Source organism: Cynocephalus volans, chromosome 11 (assembly GCF_027409185.1).
Source record: "Cynocephalus volans isolate mCynVol1 chromosome 11, mCynVol1.pri, whole genome shotgun sequence".
Lineage (NCBI taxonomy): Eukaryota > Metazoa > Chordata > Mammalia > Dermoptera > Cynocephalidae > Cynocephalus > Cynocephalus volans.
In genome coordinates this window covers 62,582,344-62,604,883 of record NC_084470.1, presented here as the reverse complement: position 1 = coordinate 62,604,883, position 22,540 = coordinate 62,582,344, and the positions used below count along the sequence as shown (strand labels likewise).

Below are 22,540 nucleotides of genomic sequence, written 5' to 3'. Positions count from 1 at the left end.
GAGAAGGCAGGGATTTTGTCTATTTTACCTCCTGCTGTTCAGGACTTGTTGCACAGTGGGGCTCCTCCATAAGACATGACAGGATGGATGAATGAATCTTCTGTTGGCTTTTTACCTTTGCCAGATTAGATCTGGAATGGTTCTCTTAATATTTCTTTTTCTTTCAATTAAAAAAATGATTTTCAACTCTGGAATATTCTAGGGGAAGGGGATGGGTGAGAGGCAGAAGGCAGGTGCCACACTCTGCTCTCTGTGAGACTCTGCATCCACTGGGAATTCAGTCAAAGGTACTCCTCTGTGCAGCTGCCCTGGGCACTGGCCGGCACACATACCGGTCTTCCCCATCCTGTCCAAAGCCCAGCTGTAGGTCACACCAGTTCTCCCAGGTCCCACTTTGCTGCATTAGCTCAAGTCTCTCAGACAGGTTTGTCTTTTCTTTTTTAATGTTTGAAATAAAAGCAATGTGAATGTTTAAACCATTCAGAATGACATAAAAAGTCTACTTCCCTGATCCATATTCCTTTCATCAAAGGTAGCCCTTGTTAATAGTCACTTATGTAACCTTCTAGGGAAAAAAATATGCATAATACCAGCATAAATAAATACCAATTAAAAATGAATATGAATAAAATCATGGTAGGCATATTATTCTACAATTTATTAATATAATTTGGAAACCTTTCCATATTAGTCTATCTAAATCTACCTTATTTTTAGCAAACTGCATAGAATTGTATGTATGTACCACAATGTGTATACCTAACCCCATATCAACGAGCATTTGTTTCTCTCCAGGTTTTATGACAATATTGCAGTGAACAACCTGTACATCTTGGCACCCCTGTAAAAATACTTCTGGAATACATATCTGGCAGTGAATTGTAGGTTAAAGGGCATGGGCATTTAAAATTTTGATAGCTGTTGCCAAGTTGTTCGTTCTTCTGGAATATGCTTCTCTCCCCACCCCCACCCCCAACTTTTTATTTGGAGAAATGTTAAACCTGCAGAAGAGCCTAAATAATAGTGTGATGAGTACCAAAATATCCTTCACCTGGGTTCACCAATTTCATGTTGCCACATGTATTAGTTTGCTCAGGCTTCCATAACAAAATGTCAGAGACCGGATGGGTTAAACAATAGACATTTATTTTCTCACATTTCTGGAGGCTGGACACCCAAGATGAAGGTGTCATTCAGGAGGTTTCATTTCTTCTGAGGCCTCCCTCCTTAGCTTGCAGAGGGCCACCTTCTTATTATATCCTCTTGGTCTTGTCTTGGTGTACTCACACATATGTCTTAATCTCCTCTCCTTGTTGGGAATTATTGAATTAGGGCCCACCCACATGACCTCAACCTTAATTACCTCTTTAAAAGCCCTATCTCCGGGCCGGCCCGTGGCTCACTCGGGAGAGTGTGGTGCTGAGAACACCAAGGCCCCGGGTTCGGATCCCATATACAGATGGCCGGTTCGCTCACTGGCTGAGCGTGGTGCTCACAACACCAAGTCAAGGGTTAAGATCCCCTTACCGGTCATCTTTTAAAAAAAAATAAAATAAAAGCCCTATCTCCAAATATAGTCATAGGCTGAAGTACTAGAGCTTAGAACAGCAACAGATGAGCTGGGGAGAAGCGAGCACATTTCAGCCTGTAATACTATATTTTCTTCTTTTTCTCAATACAGTTGGCCCTCCATGTCCTTAGGTTCCACACCCCTGAATTCAGCCAACTCCCTATCAAAAATATTTGGGAATAAAAAATAATATAACAATGAAAAATAATACAAATAAAAAATACAGTATAACAACTGTCTACATAGCATTTACATTGCATTAGGTATTATAAGTAAACTAGATATAGTTTAAAGTATACGGGAGGATATGTGTGGTTTATATGCAGTACTACACCATTTTGTGTCAGGGACTTAAGCATCCATAGATTTTGGCATCTGAGAGTGTCCTGAAACCAATCTTCTGCGATACCAACAGATGACTGTATGTATATTATGTCACATTAATATAGTGTAATTATAATTTATTATATAATTACTTACATTCATTGTATTTATTATTTATAATGTATTATAATTACACATTTATAACATTTTTATTATATATAATTATAATATGTAATGTATAATTTTCCCCCTAAACCATTTGGAAGTAAATTGCAGCCACTATGATACTTTGGCTGTATGTGCTAGGAATCAGAAAATTCTCCTTAGCATATGTTTGATGGCCTTTATTTTATACTGAAGAAGACAGATTCTCCTTAGGCAGAACATATGAGCATGAAGTGGCTCTGGCCCCTACTGGAGGCTTTCCCTCTAGGTCACTTCCTCTGCATCTCCTTCCTGAATCCCAGTCCCTCAGTGAGACTTGGAGAGCTTGTGGGAGGGAGCTGCTTGCTTTTGAGAGCCATTTGGGTGAGCAGAACCTCTTGGCCTCAACTCCAGATTCTTTGGCATTGCTGAGGTTTGGATCTGTAGTGTGTCAACAAGATGACAGACCTCTTTACAATTCCACCCGCTTTTTGGTCTCTCCCTATCAACATGTCTCTCTAAACCAGCCTTATTTCAATTCTTTGTATAGTCAATCCTTGCTTTATGAAGTGCAGACCGCTTGTGTTTATTCAGAGTAGGGTTTATTGATTTGGGTACTGCCCCTCCGCACCCCCACCTCCCACCTCCTCCTGCACCCTCATAGGCAGCTTGGGACTCTTCCAGAAGTAAGTTCTTGCCTGCTACCACAAGGAACGAGCCATCTTCCCTGGGCTTGCATTGGTGTCTGTTTCTTCCTCAGTCCTTCTGTGTGGGAAAACATTACACAGGCAGCACTTTCAATGTCTGTTTTAATAGGTAGAATCGTTGTGAAAATACTTGCCTAGGGCTTTGAAACTTTTTATTTCCTCTTGTTCAAACAGTTGTGTCTGCAGACCCGTGGTGCAGGTATAAATCTGTTGAGTCCTTGGCCATCTGAGGTCAATCTGGTTGTTGCTAAACGAGCACCTTACTCTTGCTGACTGTTCCATAGCTGGAGTACCGCTACCTCGTGCTGTGACCACAGCCAGTGTCCTTCCTCAGTCCTCTCCACCCCCATAAATCCATCATGTACACAATTAACAGAGCTGTTTTTAACATGTCTCTGACTCTGCTTAGAACTCTTCACTGGCTTTTTCTTTCCTACAGGATTCATTCCAGACTCCTTGGTCCAGCATTCAAGACGCTCCCTCATTTGGCCTCTGCTCAATTTGTCACCCTGTTAACCTACTGTATTGAATCCAAGTGAAATTATGTCAAACACCCTTTGCCATGCTATGTCCCTGTACCTATGAGCTCGTGGTGTTTGCTCTGCCCAGAATGTATCTTTTCTCCCCTCCCTGGTCCATTTGCCAGACTCTTACCCAGCCTTCAGGGCCTGGCTTGACCCTCTGCCATCAGGGAAGCCTGTCCTAACTCCTGCCCTTCCTCCAGGCAGGCAGGGTGGTCATCCTTCCCTTGTGCTATCACTCTGCTTCAGACTTACTCTTCTCTAGCACCACATCACATGGTTATGCGTCTGCCCCCCTAGTTGCAAGACAACTGACTTTGCCTTTGTGTCCTCGGTGCCTGGCTTGGAAAAGGCTCTCAGTAAACATTTGGATGGATGGATGGATGCATGGATTTCTCCTTGTACAGAGCATGTCCTGAAGTTAGAGGCAGCTACGTTGCACTTTGTTGTTTCTAGTACACATCTGAGTGAGCCTTGTCACAAAGAAGAAAATACAGTTTTCCACACACACTGTGAGGAGTTGTTCTTCATAAGTATCCAGTTCTGAAGAGTCTATCTATACTGGTTATTAAAACATAGGGCATCTTTCACCTTCACTAGGCTTATTGTAATTGTCACATGTTAAAAGAGAAAGTACCTTAGCTTAGTAATGTAAACAATGAGTAACTGATAACCCAACTTGTTATGTGCATTTTGCTTTATGTCACTGCTTTGGAAAGCAACTGATGTGTCTGTCTTTTCTTTCAGTCAAACGCTTCAGAGAACCAAAGCATGAAAGACGTCCATGGAGGATATGGTACATATTAAGTGTTAACTCATTCCTAGAATGTTTTTGACTCTGATGGGGTTTTTTGGAGGGGAGTGGAGTGGGTAGGCGATGGAATGTGAGAAATGATACATAACATAAAGTGTCTGGAATCCCTTATTTCAGTTCATCATCAGGAACTATGTATAATATGAAAGCACTTCTATTTCTCCAGATAACTTTTGATCCCTGTCTTTATTTTATGATCACTCTGCTTCCAGTTTTGAAGGAAAGAAAATAATACAAATACATCATTTGCTGCTTCAGGCTTCTCGATCTGTGTCTACCTGTTGTTAGATTGTGTTTAAATTATTGGATTCTATAGTCTGCCTATGTAAGCAAAAAAAAATCTAAATTTGGAGATTAGTCAAATATATCATATAAATGCTACTCTCCCCCAAAACTAGCCTTCCTTGGTCCCAGGATAAAGGAAAACTATTTTTTTCTACTCACTTCTGACACCAAATGTGTGGCTCCCCACCCCACACACACACCAACTAGTTTTCCAACACTCTGAAAACCTACTAGGTATCCAACAATTTAATTCAATCCTGATACTAACTACCTAGAGTTAGTGCAGACCCCACAGGTGAAGGACTCAATCCCACAAGACTGCCTCCCGCTTCAGATGTGACCCATACACTTCTGTCCAACTTGGCTGCAAAGTTGGGGATTCCCACAGCCCCCCTCAGGTTCAGTAATTTGCTAGAACAGTTCACAAAACTTGGGGAAACAGTTATTTACATTTACTAGCTTATTATAAAGGATACAGATTGTATTTGTCCAGTTCTGTTCCTTATAAAAAATACATGGAACTGAGTAATTTGTAAGAAAATGAAATATTATTGCTTATGGTTTCAAAGACTGGGAAGTCCAAAGTCCAGGAAAGACATCTGGTGAGGGTCTTGGTGGTGGTGACAGTGACCCATGGGTCTCACATGGCAGAAAATGGTGGAGCAGAGAAACTAACCTCCTTGTGCACTCTTTTAAAGTCCCCCCAAACCATGCCCATGACCACCATTTTTAATCTGTTCACTGCAGCATGGTCCTACAATTTAATCACCTCTTCAAGACCCCACCTTTCAATTACCATAATAGGATTTCCCACCCTCAACAATTACAGTGGGAATTAAGCCTCAGTGAGGTTAGGGAGGCATCCATTCTACAACATGGATGAACAGCTAAATGAAGAGGTATATAGGGCAAAGTCTGGAAGGGTCCCAAATGCAGGAGCTTCTGTATGTATGGATTTGGAGTGTGCCACCCTCCTGGCATGTGGATGTGTTCAACAGCCCAGAAGCTTTCCAAACCCCGTAGTTTAAGGATTTCATGGAGGTGTCATCGTGCAAGCATGATTGATTAACTCAATCTCTAGCACCGTTTCTCCCCAGAGAGCGTCTAATCATGCCTTGTTCTTTCTGGTGACCAGCCCCCATCTTGAAGCTATCCAGGAGCCCACCAAGAGTCCCTCATTGGAACTAAAGATACTTCTATCACTCAGGAAATTCCAAGGGGTTTAGGACCTCTGTGTCAAGAACCAGGGGCAGAGACCTAATATATATTTCTTATATATATGTTGATATATATATCAAACATATCTATTTCACATAGGATGACCCTGCAAAGGAAGTTTTTCCTTCATAAAATGGTGGTAAATCTTCAGAAGTGGATTCCAAAGACAAAAAAAAAAAAAAAAAAAAACACTTGGAGGGATACAGCCAGCTCTTCAGGACAAAATGATGTCCACAAGAAGCTGCCTTTTGGGGGCTGCCTTAGGTCTGCCCTAACAAAATAGCTGTTTTCCCCTTCCGAGAAAACTTCGATAAGTCACTGTGATCAAGGCCCCTTTCTAAAATTTTAATCATGTGCTTCCTTGTTCTTAAATGCAGTACTGCCTAACTTTGATGATTCTTATTTTTATTTTCTCCCTTATCGGTTTCTCTCAAATCTGGTTATTTAGCTTTAGAATGTGTGACTCCCACCTCAAGTCTGGGGGACTCTCTGTGTCTTACACACATTGGCCTTTGGTGACTTCTCCCTTCAGAGAGTTTAGGGAATGATTTTCAAGCCTCAGTTGCGGGGTGGGCCTGGATAATCTTTACAGTCCGTTCCAGCCCAGAGGCCCCGTAGCTGATGCCCAGCCTGGAGGCCAGGCGAGACAGCCATGATCACGAGTGGCCTCTAAGTGCTCTCACACAGACACTGAAGGTACATGCTGTCTCCACTATGCCTCTGCCATGTGGTCAGGGTGACAGTGTGTCTCAAAGACTAGCACCCTTGTTTTTTCTTTTTTTTCTGGAATGCCTGTCATATAGCCTAGGGTCTGGCACACTACCACCTGTAGGCCCGATCTGTGTGGGAATAGCAGCATCTACAGCTGCTTTCACGCTCCAATGGCAGGTTGAGTCATCGTGACAGAGAACGTATAGCCCACAAAACCTAAAATAGTTACTTTCTGGCTCTTTACAGAAAAAGTTTACCTACTGCTGATCTACCCATTGTTAAAATGGCAGCAGCAGAAATTTGTTTAGGGTCTCAACTCAGTGCTGGATTTGAGCAAGACTTGTTAATCTTGCACATAATTTAGTTCATTGTGAGTGAAGTTGAATAGGAGCCCTTTAAAATAGAGGCACCTTGGGCTTCATCACAAAGCAGTGATCAAGCATTTCATTTTGAAGTAGCAAAAAATGAAAAATTAAAAACACATATTTGAAATATCACTAATCGGTGACCTTGTGGGGATTTCCAAGGCATTGTTATTGAAGGTTTTGAAAGATGGCTGAAATGCCAAGCCTGAGTTAGCACTGAAGGCCCCAGGAAGAGGTGTCTAGTAATTGGAAGGTTGAGGTCTCCTGGGTAGCTTTTTTCTGTTTCAGACTCCTCATTTTCCCCAAGTTGGATATTATCCTCCTGTCAGACTGATAACAAGTGCTGGTTCTGTTTTGTACAGGTTTTTAGACACTTCCAAACAAGCCATAGGAATGCTGTTCATCCACTTTGCAAACGTATACCTAGCAGATCTCACCGAAGAGGACCCCTGTTCACTGTGAGTGGCCCGTATTTGGGTGCAAGCACCACCCACCCCTCCACTGAAAATGTAGGCTGGCCTTGCTTTCTGCTGCCAGAGCCACCCCTTCTAGCCCTGTGCTCCCCTGAGAGGTCATCCTGTGCATGTCACCATGAGCTCATGTGCAGCACCATGAGTTGGCTCTTGGGCTTTGCATGGTGACAGTTGCCCCATGTATTGGCTTTCCACTAAGCAATCCAAATTTAGTCTTTAGCCTTTTTAGTGCCCTATGTCTCCAAGGTTTCAAGCAGCCCCTGGCAGGGCAGGATAACACCCTGCAGGAGTGTCTCTGTGCTGGAACAGGACACATGGGGGCTTCTCTGTAGCATCAGACACTCAGGGTCAAAACTGTTGTTGACCATCATTGACCTATTTGACCTGAAGACCAGGGGTTGTTCCACCTTGTCAACACAGTGTGCCTTCCACATAGCCCCAGAGCAATCTGTCTGAAACCTTAATTAGGCCATGATGCCCTGCTGTCTGCCAGTGTTGAGTAGAGAGTAGAGAGCTTTACCTTTATTCCCAAGGCCTGGCATACAGAAGGCTCAATAAATATTTGTGAGTGAGTGGATGAGCAGAAGGCCTGTGTGTGCCTCAGTGGTCCTTGCAGTTTTCAAGGTGGGGCTCAGGTCTGAGAGCTGAGGTGTGAGAAACTCTCCACACCAATTAGATTTAAGTATCTGAGAGCAGCGTAGCCTGGGCCAGGGGCAAATTGACTGGGAAGCAGTCACTATTCCTGCCATGTCTGGTGTGAGAGTGACCCCTTGTGATTTTAAAGAGGAAGGGCAGGCAGGAGAAATGCTGCCTGTCAGTCTCCATGCTGGTTTGCTCACTGCTCCTGACCCAAGCACAGCGCACTTCCTCTGGTATCAGAAAGCTGTGCATGTCACCAAAGCCCAGGCCTCGGCAACTTGCGGACTCACCACAGCCGGGTCTTGTGGTGTCCAGGAGCTTATCTGCAGAGGTTTCAGAGCCAAGTGGGATCTCAGAGGGTCAGTACCTGAGCCAGTGACCGTGTCTCCCACTTTGCCTTCTGTAGAGAGCTGGGGCCGGTGGTCCACAGTGCTCAGCTGGATCTGGGTACAGGGCGCTGAGGGTGGGCAGGTGGGCAAGGGGCCTTTCCTTGGTGAGGGAAAAGATTTGTGTCTGATGGAAACAGACCTTACAGAGCATGTGGTCAGCATGGGCATGCCCTTCTGACCCTCCTCCCCTCCCTCCAGCCATCTTGCCCTTTCCTATGGGAAGTAAAGCCCTCTCTTTAAAGTGTACAAGCACTACTTGCACTTGACTCCAGACAGGGATGAGCGATGGCCACATGGCTCTGCCCTCTTTGTCTGAGAACTGCAGAGACCATTTTTCTGAACTGCCCTGGTGCAGTTGCGCTATCACAGGGCGCATGTGGGTTAAAAGTGAATAAAGTCATTGAGCAGATTGTTTTTGTCAATTGAGTTATGTTTTCCTGTTGATTTCCTTGGCTGCTTCAGGGTACTCTGTCTTCTGTTGAATCTTCACCTGAAAATGCTTGAGGTTTTTAGGTTTCTTCGTTCCTTCCCCACCCCTCCCACAAGTTGTTCAACTCCTGATAAGCATTAGTGGGTTGTTTTGGGGCCCCCGGAAGTGAAAGGTGTAGCCTCTTGCACAGGCATATCAAAGGCTACCAGCCCCTGGAACAAGGGACAGAATGCCAGTGAGTCAGCTTCTCCCCGGGCCACACCTGCATCAGCCTTGGCCTCAGGCCCTGGTGGACACCACACTGGGCTCTGCACCGTGGCTGTTGCTCCCTCACCATGTAGTGTGCCCTCTCCTCACAGGTACCTCATCAACTTTCTTCTGGATGCCACCGTGGGTATGCTGCTCATCTACGTGGGTGTGCGTGCTGTCAGCGTCCTGGTGGAGTGGCAGCAGTGGGAGTCCCTGCGTTTTGGCGAATATGGTAACATACACTGGACACGGCGTGGTGGGAGCTGCTTGGAGTGGGGTGTCTGCTCCTTTCCCTCTGTAGCCCACCAGGCAGGTGGATGCAGAGAAGGTTTGGGAGCTGGTGGCTATCTCCTCTGTGGCAGAGGGGCTGATTTTGGGATCTGAGTGCCACAGTCCTGTGGGTGTGGGTGCCTGCTTCATGGCCAAGGTTCTCAGCTTTGTGGCAGGGAAGGTGCCAGGACACACACTAGACTCAGAGAAGGAACCGAATGTTTGCCTCTTCTACCAGAGGGCATAAATGGACCCACCAGCAGGGCCGCAAGGCTGCCTCATTCTGCCAAGCTTCCCGTAGAGCTCGCACACATGCCCACCACGTTAGAGAAGTGTGAGCAGTTTTTGTGTTTTGGAGATGTTCAGTAGGGAGGTGGGATATCCTGTCCCTCTTTCTGCTGCATGTCTGTGCTTGTCCTGTCTCTGGGCCATTCCACTGACACAGTGGAGCTCACATGGCCGAGGCTCAAGGCTGCATCCCTGCCTGCCCCCCACTCCCTCCCCCCAACATCTGGCAGATGCCAGTCACCAGGGACAGGAGGTCCAGCCTTACTCAGAGACACAGCTTAAAACAGATGACTTGTGGATGCTGACCCGACAATGACCACTCCCATCTCATGAGACCCCACAGGATACAACTTGGGTAGGAAGCTGCCCTTGTGCTGGCTCTGAGCATGAGAAACAGCTGGATGTGACCTTGAGAGGGCTGCTGGTGAGAGGTGCCTTCTTGGGGCCCTTACTGCCCCTCTGGGGTTTCAGGCCAGGGCTAAGGGATAACATCAGCTCTTTCCCACCTTCACAGCTGGCCCCTGCTGTCTGCAGGCAGAAGCTCCTCTTCTCAGTTGGAGCCGCATCAGTGGAGCCTTTGCCCTGAGAGGGGCTCACGGGACAAGAGGGAGGGAATGCGGATGGAATTCTGGATCCCACCCTCATTTCCTGGTCACGCCTCCCAAAGAGCTCATGGCTCTGGGCCCAAGGGCCACTCACTCCTAGATGGCTGAAGATTCACAAGGGACTGACAGTTTAAAAAGGGAGCTGATTCGTGGAGCTGGCTGTGAGTGCCTTGGGTATTTCTAGAAATCTTAAGTAATTGTTTGTCTCCACACAGGGGAGGTGAGCTCAGGGGAGGGCTTTTCTTAGCCCCATTACTTGATGCCTGATGAGTCACTGACTTAGGATAGTGTCCGACACATAGCATGTGCCTCCTGTGGCGCCAGAGAAGGCTTCTCAGAAGCTCCGAGTCATTGTTCCCTCAGCTGGCAGGATGGAATCGAAGCACAGCACACATGGACCAGTGCAGCAGCAGCCTCGTTTATAGAACAGGCACCCAGAGGAGTTAGAGATGCCCAAAGCTCACCCAGCCAGTGCATGGTTGGGGGGCCTCATACCTGCTGCACCAGAACACCTGAACCCTCCCACCACCTGTATGAACAGTGTTCATAACTCCTCCTTTGCTGTTGAGATCTCTTCTGAAGGCAGGGCTCTCAACTCAAATGTAGCTGACCGTGCTTAGGTGCACGTACCAGTCAGTGACCTGGAAGTGGAGATCAGGTATGGTCCTGATACACCAGGCATTATGGTACCACCTGTTCCCAAACACATTTGTCTGCGTCCCCAAAAGCAGATGGGAAGGAAGAAGGCAGTGGTTGTGTCAGAACCTCCTCCTCCCCGCTTGTGCTGCCTTGGCCCCTGCCCTTGGGTCATCCCTCCGCTGCCTCTGGGAACCAGAGTCTTCAAGCCAGGTGTCTCCAGATAAAGCTGTCCTTCATCAAGGACCTCCAGGCAGAGGAAGGATAATGTTTCTCCTCAGTTACGTGTTGTTTTCTATTTGTCCATTTCTGTTTTCTATTGCTGCTGTAACAAATGATCACAAACTTCGTGATTTAAAACAACACTGATCATTACAGTTCTTTCCTTCACAAGTCCAACATGGGTCTCACTGGACTAAAATCAAGGTGTCAGTAGGGCTGGTTTCTTCTGGAGGCTCTAGAGGAGGAGGTTTTTTTTTTTGCCCTTTCCAGCTTCTGGACGTCACCTGCATTCCTTGGCTGTGGCCCTCTTCCTCCGTCCTCACAGGCAGCAACAGTAGGTTGGGTTCTTGTCACATTGCATTACTTTGACCTTCTGTCACCTCCTTTCACTTTAAAGTGCTCCTGTGATTACATTGGGCCCACCCAGACACTCAGGATACTCTGCCTATCTGAGAGTCAGCTGATTAGCAACCTTAACTCTGTTTGCAGCCATAATTCTCCCTTTGCTATGCAGTGTTACGTCATCACAGATTCTGGGCATTAGGATGTGGGCATCTTTGCAAGGTGTTATTCCACCTGCCACACCTGCCCGTCCGTGTGAGGCAGTAATTCCACATAGGCCCCACAGCTCTCTCTTCAGGTAAATGAAGGAGAAGTAGGTGGCTCCCTTTGTTTCTAGGAGAGAAGGTACATGAGCTTGCTAACAAGAATGTGGACTTGGGGAAATAAGCCACACAGCCCTGAGGGTGAGGCTGGATCTGATGAACAGGCTGCTCTTTCCCATAAGGAAACCCTGAAAATGAGGTCTGTGTCCCACAGTCACAGTGCTTCCTGGGCTTTGCTGCCTGTCCCCATCCAATGCTCCCTTCTGGAAGCCTCTCCACACAGGTGTGTCCCCTCCTTTTGCCCCTGTGCCTGTGACTTACACTGAGGGAATAAGCCCACAAAAACAAAACACGCATGTACCTGAGGTTGTCCAGTGCATTAAAAAACAAGACACAAAGACAATGCTTGGCACATCTGTCCTTTAAAAATAAGACCATGATGGGGAATGTTTGGAAGACTTTCCTTATTTTTTGGATTCTGTTTTGTTTCTTTCTCTCTTTAAAAAAATTTTTGAAAGGCTTTCAAGTGAAACAAATCAGAAAACAAATGGGCACATGTGCGCCCATCACAACTGTGGCAATGTGTGATCTGGATGTACAGGAGGAAATGATGTGTTAGAGTGGGATTACAGATGCTCTTTTTCTTTTTTCACCGTGTTTGTGAACTGTCTTATTTTAGCTTCTAAATGAGAAAAAGGCAGCTGCAGCTAAGTTGTGCAGCAGAAACCAAGAGCATCGTGGCAACTGAGGCAGACCAGATGAAAAGCATTTTCCTCTTTTGTCAGTCCTGTGGACCAAAATCAGGGCTGTCGAGGCAGAAATAATGTTACAAAGGTTTATTGAAAACCAAATTTGAGGATCAACCCGGGAAATACAAGCCAACAGAGTTGGAAAGTGCTCCGAAGTCAACTACAAGCAAAGGCATTTTATAAATGAGTTTCAAAAGGAAATTTCAAGAGGCGGGGAAAGCTCCAAGTACAGTTTTCCTTTTCTCGTGGAACACAAAAGTCACAATCATTGGTTTTTGATTACAACCTGTGTGCAACCTGAAGCAGATGCATTATGCTCCAGCTATTCTTAACAGTATCTAAATGGCTTATTCAAAACCAGGTTATGCATTAATTAACAGATCAGCTGTTCTAAGCACATACATTATTTATCTCAAGAACAAGATGTCAACATCCAGTTCCTGAAACTTATCCCAAGGCAGTGAGTTTTGAAAAACCTTCATTTTAATTATTTCCTTTATCAAAGCAAGTGTATGTTCTTTTGCTAGGAAATAACTGGTGCCACTTGTTCTGCTGACTTTTAAACACACCAGTCCTGATTCAGAGGTATTTCCTAGTAGCGCTTTCTGTCAGACTGTTCCCAATCTTACGTAATGGTGTTTAACAAATATTTTCATCTGTTTTTTTTGAGAACTTTTCTCATTAAGGTCAAGTGACTTAGTGAAAAGATTGCAAAACTTCATTAACAATCTAGCAAGGAGGGATTGTGCTTCTGAAATTTTTTTTGGTTCAAATGTCTCTTTTCTAAAAGTAAAAACAGGTAGACCTCAGAATGGTCAACTGATAATGTTTCTGCGTGCTTTCCACCACACTTCTCCCGGGGTTTTCCAGAAAAGGCAATGGCCTGGTGTTTTGTCCATTACAGCTGCATAAAGGCATTCACTTGTGCTTCCACTGTGTACAGTTGGCAGGTTCAGGCAGGGATGGGAGCCTCCAGCGCGGGTGCCTGGACAGGGATTGCTACAGAAATTGTAGAATCAATGAGAAGCTGGAGATTTCTCTTTGGGCCAAATTCCCTTCTCACAGCCTGGAATGGGGCCGTTGTCTCTCCTGCAGTGTTACTTTCCACCACCTCTTGTGGCCAGCTGTGGTCAGGCATCTCTGACAGAGCTTCCAAGGCCAACCCCAGGCAGCTTCCTCTATACCCCACTCTCCCATGGGTCTCCTACTTTGAGGAGGCTTGTGTGGCTCCCTGAGGCCCATCCCTAGGGTTCTGAATGTCAAAGGATCATTCCTGAGGGGTGCTGATCCTCCATCCTTCCCCATGAAGCATTCTGAAGGCACTCCAGGGCCTGCATGTGCCCCAGCATGGATTGTTGGGTTGCTCAGTTTCTCATGCATGGTGACTGATGGAATCACAGATGGACCTTTATCACAGCCCCAGGCCTTGGCCCATCACTCCCATTCCTTGCCCTGAGGGCTTCTGTCTTCTCTTCCTTGTCCCTAGCCAGGGTGTTTGAGGTCACCTCTACTAGACAGTCAGAATCTGAATTCCTCCAGAGTCGAATTTCTGCTCTCAGGGCTAAGGGCATCAGGGACAGGGGTGGGGAGAGTGGGATACGGGATGGGAGGTGGAAAGGTGGGTGACGAACAAAGATGATTACTGCCTTCATAATTCACAAATATCAGTCCTCTCATGGACAGAAGGAAGGAAGGATAAGCACTAGTCACTGGAAAAATCAACATCAGATAATAATAGCAGTCTTGCTTAACACAGCTTCTGCTGCCAGTGTACAGAAAGAACCAGCTTTTCTGAGCTCCAGCAATGAGTACTTACTAACTTTAGAGCTTTTTGATTCTATCTTAGAATCTCAGAAGGAAGACCACTCTGGTATTTCCAAATTAGAAATTCTCTGATTTTATTTAAAACACTACATTTGTCTGTTAGGAATGAGGTGATCGTAGGGCATTGGGAGGTTCAGTAAGTACCTTTAGTGTCAGGGTTCTGGGGTGTGGGTAGGGGTGTGAGCATTCACCAGGAACTGTTGGGGATGGCATTGTCTCACTCAACGCCTGGGCCCCGCGTGACTAAGCACCGCCTATCCCTGCAGGAGACCCTCTGCAGTGTGGAGCTTGGGTCGGGCAATGCGCTCTTTACATCGTGATCATGGTTTTTGAAAAATCGGTCGTCTTCATCGTCCTCCTAATACTGCAGTGGAAAAAGGTTTGCCTCTTGTCCCTGCTCTGCAGCTCCTTGCTAAGCTAAGCACACAGCACTTCCTCCCCCATCACCCATGCCCCCCAGCCCTATTGGAAAACCAGATTTGTTTTTGTTTTTCACTCCATGAATGTACCCTGGATTCAGTCTGATGTGGCAACTACTTATAAGTTTGTTTTTCTTTAATTTAGCATCCATCCACTTCATTTATATAAATTTCTGCTCTAGATTAAGCCTTGTGATGTATAAAGCTAGTGAAAATACAGTCCTGGCCCTCAGGTCTGATACTACTCTTCAGGCCTTGCAACTGTAAATCTCTCCATTTGCAGATGTCCTCGCACACCTCTCTTGGCTGGTGGTTTAACTGAGTCATTTGGTGCCACAGGCAGCTTCTGGGTCTGTGACCAATGTGCTGATGCCCTGGGGAGTTCACAAATGCTCCCGGCCCTGACCTCTGACCTCTGACCCCAGTACTGTGCAGATAAGACTCTCCTGCTCATCTCCATACGCCCACATGAAACCAGCTAAAGGGCCTTCAGAAGAAGTGGCTCAGATCTCGGCCTCCCTTGGGTTTTATTTTTTTAGGAAAATAAGCCAAGGCTTTTCAGAGCTGTTGTCCTTCAGGAGGTGGTTAGGGTGCAGGATTTCTGTTAGACAGTGGTCTGGCGCCTCGTCACTAGCGTCTGTAATGACTGTCCACTGAGTTCACTCCCTCAAGCCCCACACTGCTCCCTGCAGGCCTCAGGCTACTCTCTGCTCTGCAGGGTGGGCACTGCCTTGCTGTGGCTTGGTGGTTGTAAGTCCACTGTGCTCTGCATATCCACACCCACGGGAAAACTGGTAAAGCACTAACTGCTGAAGGTGGTCTCCAGGGGGTTCCCTCATTAACAGTCAAATCTGGAGACTGTGCAGCCCTGCTCCCATCGGGCTCTGCAGGGAGTGTCTATGCTCAGCTCCCTCCCAGGGCCTTAGGGACTCCTCCCTGCTTTCTCTGTGGTCTTTCTGCCTCACTGAGTCTGCCTCTCTTCACAGGTGGCCCTGTTGAATCCCATTGAAAACCCTGATCTGAAGCTGGCCATCGTCATGCTGATCGTCCCCTTCTTTGTCAATGTCAGTGCTATGTTGCTTTTTTTTTTTTTTTTTTTAACCTGGTTTGCGCCCTTCCTTCCAGAGTTCCTGCTCAGTGTTCTGAGTCTGACAAAAAGCTCACCTTGTAGCCATCAGGTCTTTCTAGGTGACCATTTGTCACCTCCCTACCTCCACCTCCAGACCTGGAAGTGGAGAGATTGCTTCCTCAAAAGGCAGGTTCCCTCTCCAGGCCCTGTGCAGGATGAAAGGTCCTAGGAACTTTGTCTTGCCCTCCCTGCCAGGGGGCCTCCCACCAAGAAGTCCCACCCCATGTGTAACACCAACTTCTAGATCAGCATTGTTTCAAAGGTACCCCAGTCCCTTATTCCTGACCATAGATCTCAAAGAGAAACTCAGGAGCACAATGGCTAGAAGTTAGGGAATAGTGAGAAGAAGCTGGGGCAAACAGTGATGGCACATATGCTGGCAGCTGTGCAGAGTCCAGGGTGAGGAGCCAGAGCAGGTGTCCAGAGACCTTGGTGCCGGGCCCAAGACAGGCTGTCCCATTGGTCACCACAACAAGAACTCCTCAGTGTGGATAGGGCAGGGATTTTCTTGCCCATTCTCTGATAAGAAAACCGAAGCAAAGGGAACAGAGATTGGGAATCTCTTCCTAAGCTTCTAGGGGATAACGGGGAGTAGATGGGGTTTTTCTTTCCATAGTTCTGGATTTCATAACCTGGAATGTGGGCAGAGAAGGGTAAATATGGGGGCTGCTTTGCTTTGCAAAATGACTTATCCCACAGTAATCTGTACTTTTCCATCCCACAGTCTTTGATGTTTTGGGTAGTAGATAATTTCCTCATGAGAAAGGGGAAAACGAAAGCTAAACTAGAAGAAAGAGGAGCCAACCAGGACTCAAGGAACGGGAGCAAGGTCCGCTACCGAAGGGCCGCATCCCACGAGGAGTCTGAGTCTGAGGTAGGCGCCTTCTTGACTCTCTGAGGGCCGGAGATGTCCTGCCATGGGCCCATGGCGATCTCTGGTCTCGTCTTTGCATTTGGTCTTCTCTGGAGTGCTGGGCCACAGTGCCAACCAGGGAGGGAGAAGAGGCTGAGCCAAAGAGCAGCCTTGCTCCCAGGTAGCTCCTGTCCAGTCAGGCCCATCCTTGCTGTCCCACAGGCCTTCCTAGGGCAGGAGGTTGGAGCACATGGTGGGGTTGCTTCATATCTTCTCTAGGTGTGTGTCCTTAGAGTCTGGCACAGGGCCTGTTGTGTTGTAAGAGCTTGGTGAACATTAGGGGAATGACAAACAGCTCCTGAGCGTTCACAGTCACATGGTTTGGCATCTGGCTAATAATGTGAAATTCAGAATAGGGGACGGAATGTCGAGAAATGAGGCACAAGCGCAGTCAGCTAGATGGGCAGGGTACTTTGTGGCCCAGCTGAGGAGTTGGGACGTGCTTGTGCGGGCTGTAGGAGCTAGTGAGGGTGTATAGTCAGGGAACTGAGACTGCAGGCAGGAAGCTGCAAGGATGAGACCATGCGCCCTGCCCCTAGGGTGGAAGGAGTGTGTGTCCCCTGCACAGGTGGACTTTGAGGCCTCTTGGTCCTGATGTAGGCTGTTCAAATCTCTCCTGGGGCTCAGAGGCCTCAGGAGCCAGGCAGGTGGCATGGTAGGTGGTCAGGGAATGGCCCTGGCTACATGGCTGAGTCATTCCAGGGGCTCAGAAAAGCCAAGCGCTTCTGTTTGTCTTTAGAAATTACTAAGTTGGGGCCGAGCCCGTGGGGCACTCGGGAGAGTGCGGCACTGGGAGCGCAGAGACGCTCCCGCCGTGGGTTCAGATCCTATATAGGAGTGGCCGGTGTGCTCACTGGCTGAGTGCCGGTCACGAAAAAGACAAAAAAAAAAAGAAGAAAGAAATTACAAAGTTGGAGGCCGGCCTATGGCTCACTTGGGGGAGAGTGGTGCTGATAACACCAAGGCCATGGGTTCAGATCCCTATATAGGGATGGCCGGTTGGCTCACTGGCTGAGCGTGGTGCTGACACCAAGTCAAGGGTTGAGATCCCCTTACCGGTCATCTTTAAAAAAAAAAAAAAGAAGAAGAAGAAATTACAAAGTTGGTTCAGAGTAGCCACACTGAAAACTCCCAGCCTGTGTGTCCATCCAATACGGGGATCAAACTCCACACCTTGGTGTTATCAGCACCATGCTCTAATCAACTGAGCTCACCAGCCAGCCCTGTCTTCTTTTTGAAAGAGGCTTTTTGGTTTGCTTCTGCTGTATTTAAGGTAGCTTCAAGGACTGGGACTCCATGTGTCCAGATTGAGCTTTTTTGCCAGGACGACCTTAGGCTGCAGGTCCCTACTGAGTTTGCTCTGGTGGGGTTTGGTTCCAGCTGGAGATTGGATGGGGAAGTAGGGAGTATTCGCAGAGGGAGGGGGCCTGTCAACTCAGCGCTGGTGTCAGTAGCCTGTGAATGTTCTTGTAGTGAATGTGGTCTCTGGTGGGCCATTTCTCATTGTGCGAAGGTGGCCTCCCCTCACCCTCTTCCAGAAAAACGGGAGGGCCCAGGGTCCAGGGAGGGCAATTAAGGAAAGTACTGGGGGCGGTGACTCAGGCCATGCCTCTCTGCTGCCTCAGATCCTGATCTCGGCCGACGACGAGATGGAGGAGTCAGATGTGGAGGAGGACCTCCACAGACTGACCCCGCTCAAGCCTGTGAAGAAAAAGAAGCACCGCTTCGGGCTGCCCGTATGATGTATTCCCATGCCGGGGTGACGGGATTGGGGTCCGCCGGCTGCCGGGTGGCGGGTGGTCACCCTGCGATGTCATTCCTTGCCTCCTCTCTTTGCCCTTCCTCTTCTACCTCCACTGCTCTCGCTGACTCCACCCACCTCTGCCTGCTGCCAGATGACTGTGACTTAAAAAGAGGGAAGAGGAACCAGTGCTCAAGGGGGCTGTGGGCAGCTGGAGGTCCCCCGCTCAGTTGCACTACAAGCACTGACCAAATATGCAAGCGAGGAATTCTGTCTGTATGTTGTTGTCCTGACCAGTGTTGCGAGGGACCCAAAAGCCCCTGTCCTGTGTCCGACTGGTTGGCATGGTGAAAAAAAACAGGCACACACAGACTGGGTGGGCCCTTTCACCAAGGCTGCGGACAGTATGAACACACAGCTCGTTTTGGGCTGAAAGTCACTCATTGACCAAGTTGTAACCGGAATGCTTTCTTACTCGAAATGGCTTTTGTAACTATTGATTTTCAAGCCGGTTTTATGAGCTGTGACAGTGTTACTGTTTTTTGAGTATGTGTTTATTTCCTACAAAGTACCTATGGGACTAATGGGCAAAACATAGATTTTTAAGTCTTCCGTATGCCGTTTGACTTTTATATTTTTAAGTTATATTTTCATACTATTGTATTTAAAAACTCTTTTTAACTCCCAAAGAAATGAGTTTGTTTGCATCTTGTGGGTGTGAGCTGGTGGGAGGAAAAAGTTGGGAGTTTTTTACTTATAATATTGTTAGGGAATGTCCTATGATAAGATGGGACAAATGATCCCAGCAGAAAGGGAAGACGGACCTTATTTGGAAATGGCAAACCCAGTGGTTCCATGAAGGTCAGGCCTGAGCGTGGGGCAGCTCGTCTGAATGCAGATCCGGGCTCTTTCTGGGGCGCATGAGCTCTATGGTATTTCTGCTGGCAGGTTAGCAGTCTTGGTTAAACTTGACTGAGAAAGAAGCTTAAGAGGTCAGAGACTACCACACTGCTCCTGTTTGTTCCTTGCCTCTCTTCAGAGCTCCCAGAGCTCAAGTTTAAAGTGGTCTCCGCCTCTTAGCCCCACTGCTGCAGCCCACAGAAGCAGCCTCTGGTCCCAACTCTAGAACCTCTTCCCACACAGCCCTGGTGCCTGTCATCTTAGTACCGTCTTGTCGTTTTGCACAAAAGTCTGGAGAACATCTTGCCTGCCTAAGTGATCCTGTTTTTCACATCCTTCAAAACTGTGAGGTAGCTGGGACAGGTAGGGGTGAACTTGTGTAAACCCACAGGCAGCACAAGGCGCTTCTAGGCTGTGTCCCCTCCTTGGGGAGTGGCACCGATTCCTTAGCATGGCCACAGGCCCCCGTGCCTTTGGAAGTTTGCTGAATGGCAGTGGGACAGGCTGACTGTGGTACTTTCCCTGCTGTGGAAGCAGCAAAGTAGAGCTGCCCAGTGGTTTGTCGAGCCAAGAGGCAGCCATGGACATTTAGGAGCAGAAAACCACACCGCTGCCGTGTGAGCTGGGAAACAGCCCGCACCTTAAGTGAGACCAGTGCAGGCGAGACCACTCCACTCAGAACCATCTTTTTAGAGATATGTAAAGATGAGATTTACTTCAGCTCTTTGGATCTGAACTGTGGCGTGAAAGCCAAGCTGTTAAACCAGGCACTCTGGGACTATCCTCTGCCTGTCCCAGACATGGGGCAAGCCTTGGGGAGGCCTTCTCAACCCGTCTTTACTCCAGGAGTGCAGAGCCACTGAGGGGAGCAGGGACTGTCACTGCAGTAGCAGGCAACTGCTAGTGTGAGCATCGTGGCCAGAGAGGAGACGGCAGACAGCGCGTGAGATTGGCATCTTTCTTGAGTTTTGCATGCTCCTGCTCACGTTTACTCTTCTCACCCCTCCTATCCTGTGGCTGTAGTAGTGGCCCTTTCTCTGCCAGTTCTCTAGTGGGGAAGAGTGGCTGCAGCCAGGCTGTATTAAGTCGCATTTGGGAAGGCCAGAACGGACGTTCCTGGTAAGATGGTCAGTCCCTCATGACATCAGTGACTCGGTCCTCATTTCCCCCCTCCTATTTCATATTGGTTTGAACACCAAAGCCCAGCTGTTTCCTCCATCTTCCTGGAGCTCAGAATCAGAGCTTCATTTTCAGGCTTGAGCTCCTAATGTTTCCAAACTGGGGGCAGAGGGTAGGGGAGCCATAATCTATGAAGATGAAAACTGGGTTATCCAGACCTCAGATCTCATCTCAAGGCTTGTCCCAGCTCCTACTGAGCAGTGGGTTTGGGGACAAAGAGGTAGCAGGTGAGTGGTAGTTTTTCCCTGTGTCCTGATTTTCAGTAAGGGCTTTCATCTCTAAGCTGCAGCTGTGTAGCTAGCTAACCAGGAGATGGAGGTCTAACAGGGTGTCTGGACAGCATGGCCTTACATGTTTGGCCCTCCCCTACCCGTGTGCATGTACACATGGACAGGCACGAGAGTCTGTGTCCCCTGGGATTGCCTTCTGCAGCCACAGGGGCTCTTCTGTGCGCACTGTCCCATGAAAGTAGATGCAGAGGGCTGTGGTCAGGCCTTCCTCCCAAGCTGTCCTCCCTCCCTGGGGTGAATTTCCTCACCACCTGCTCCAAGGTGCCTTATGAGGTGCAGTCTCACATGGCCACTTGGCAAGTGTCACCATGCTTGAGAAATGACGGGATACGAGCTGCATCCTGTGTGCTGTCAATCTGATTTGTCCAAATCTGGACTTTACCCAAGCCACCCATGATGAAAACTTGCAAGTCGAAGTCATGAACAAGTTTCTTGTAACTAATAGAAATAAGACTATGAGGTCAGACTGTCGTACCTAGATGGAAGAGATGATTGTTCCTGTTATTTCCTTTTGCTGTCAGTGGGACATTGACAGTGGCAAGTAGAGGGTGTTGGTGAGATCCCAGGGGTCAATGGCTTCTTGGTCTGCTCAGCCCAAAGACGTATGAGGTGAGGGTCTGTTACCCCTCAGTTAGCCCTTGGGCATGCTGGTGGCCTCCTGCTTCAAGCTTTAACTTGGGCCCTCTCTGGCAGCAGGGAGTCATGGGTTATTATCACCTGTCATGCCTTTTTCTTCAAGGAAAATATAAAAAGTCTCAAGTGCAAGTTGTAACTTCCTTTAGGCAGTGTAGGCCTGTAGGCTGCAGCCTAGAGTTCACGTCAAAAGGCTGCTCCACGACCCTGGAGGGAGCAGTCCCTGGCCGGCAGCCTGCTCTGTGCCCCAGATTGCAGTTTATTGGTGGCCAGGCCAAGATAGCAGCACCAGGAGCTTGCTGCAAGCCAGAGCAGCTACCTAATAGGGTGTAGAGCTGGCTTTTAGAGATTTCACGTGCTTCCAACTAGGCATACAGAGCTCTCTGTTTTACCCTGCAATACACTGGCAGCTCTGAGGGGCTTTGCTTTCGGTGAAGGACTTTTGGTCTGACTTGCTATGAGCACCTGGAGTTCTTGTGTTGGTTAGTTGGCTGGTTTGGTTGTTTTAAATTTGATTTTTCTTTTCATAAAATTTATTGCAAGTCAGACCTATGTGAGCAAAACTGTGGCCCACTTCAGTTGCCATCCCGGTGGGGGTATTAATCAGTGGTGTTACAATTCACGGAAACATTTTTGAAATGAAAGGGAAGATGATGTACTTACATTGTAAAATGGTTTACAATAAAGTTTGACATCTTATTACAGTTTTTTAAAAAAGAAACCATCGCATTTTTGGTTTTTATTTGTGTTCTCAGGAGTTGAAACCACTTAGTGAGGTCAAAAAATTTCTGCAGTAGTTAGAAGGCTCTCCCCAGGAAACAGAGTGAACCTCACAAAGCCTCATGGCATAAGTGGAAGCCAAAATCTACTGACAAAGGAAGCCCAACATCCTGCCCTTTCCAGTTCCTTGCTGCCGAGCATCAGAGCTAGTCCACCTCCTGAGGAATGAGTTGTAGTGGGGAGACAGGGCATCCCACATCCGTGTCCCTGCAGCCACGGGCCTGGAAGGCAGGTGCCTCCCTGGATAGAGCCAACTGTGGGGCAGTGCTGAAGCCACGGTTACCCTCCGTACTGGCACCCCTTGAGCCAGCGGCAGCACCCTCATAGGCCTGGCTGTCCTTAGTTGCCTCTTGGCCCCTGCTCAGAGTCCTGGGCATTCCTCATGTCAGCACTTGTCTCATCGAGCCTGGCAGTCCTTATATTGGCCTCCTGGGGACCAGGACCAGAGGCAGCCATTGGGGTGGGGGTGGAGGTATGACAGCAGCAGAGTGGCATTTGGGATAACCAAATGTCATGCC

General features: G+C 47.8%; 1 protein-coding gene across 1 annotated transcript in view; it reads left to right on the top strand.

The window, feature by feature from the left end:
* The window catches only part of STIMATE (STIM activating enhancer), a 61,198-nt gene extending 39,261 nt beyond the window's left edge, over positions 1-21,937 (top strand). Inside the window, exons 2-8 of the mRNA XM_063115355.1 lie at positions 4,014-4,062; positions 7,022-7,117; positions 8,950-9,071; positions 14,305-14,417; positions 15,444-15,521; positions 16,311-16,460; positions 18,125-21,937. Coding sequence (XP_062971425.1) covers positions 4,014-4,062; positions 7,022-7,117; positions 8,950-9,071; positions 14,305-14,417; positions 15,444-15,521; positions 16,311-16,460; positions 18,125-18,241 — 725 coding nt within the window. The 3' untranslated portion in view covers positions 18,242-21,937. The remainder of the gene's footprint in view (positions 1-4,013; positions 4,063-7,021; positions 7,118-8,949; positions 9,072-14,304; positions 14,418-15,443; positions 15,522-16,310; positions 16,461-18,124) is intronic.
* Positions 21,938-22,540: the final 603 nt, after the last annotated feature.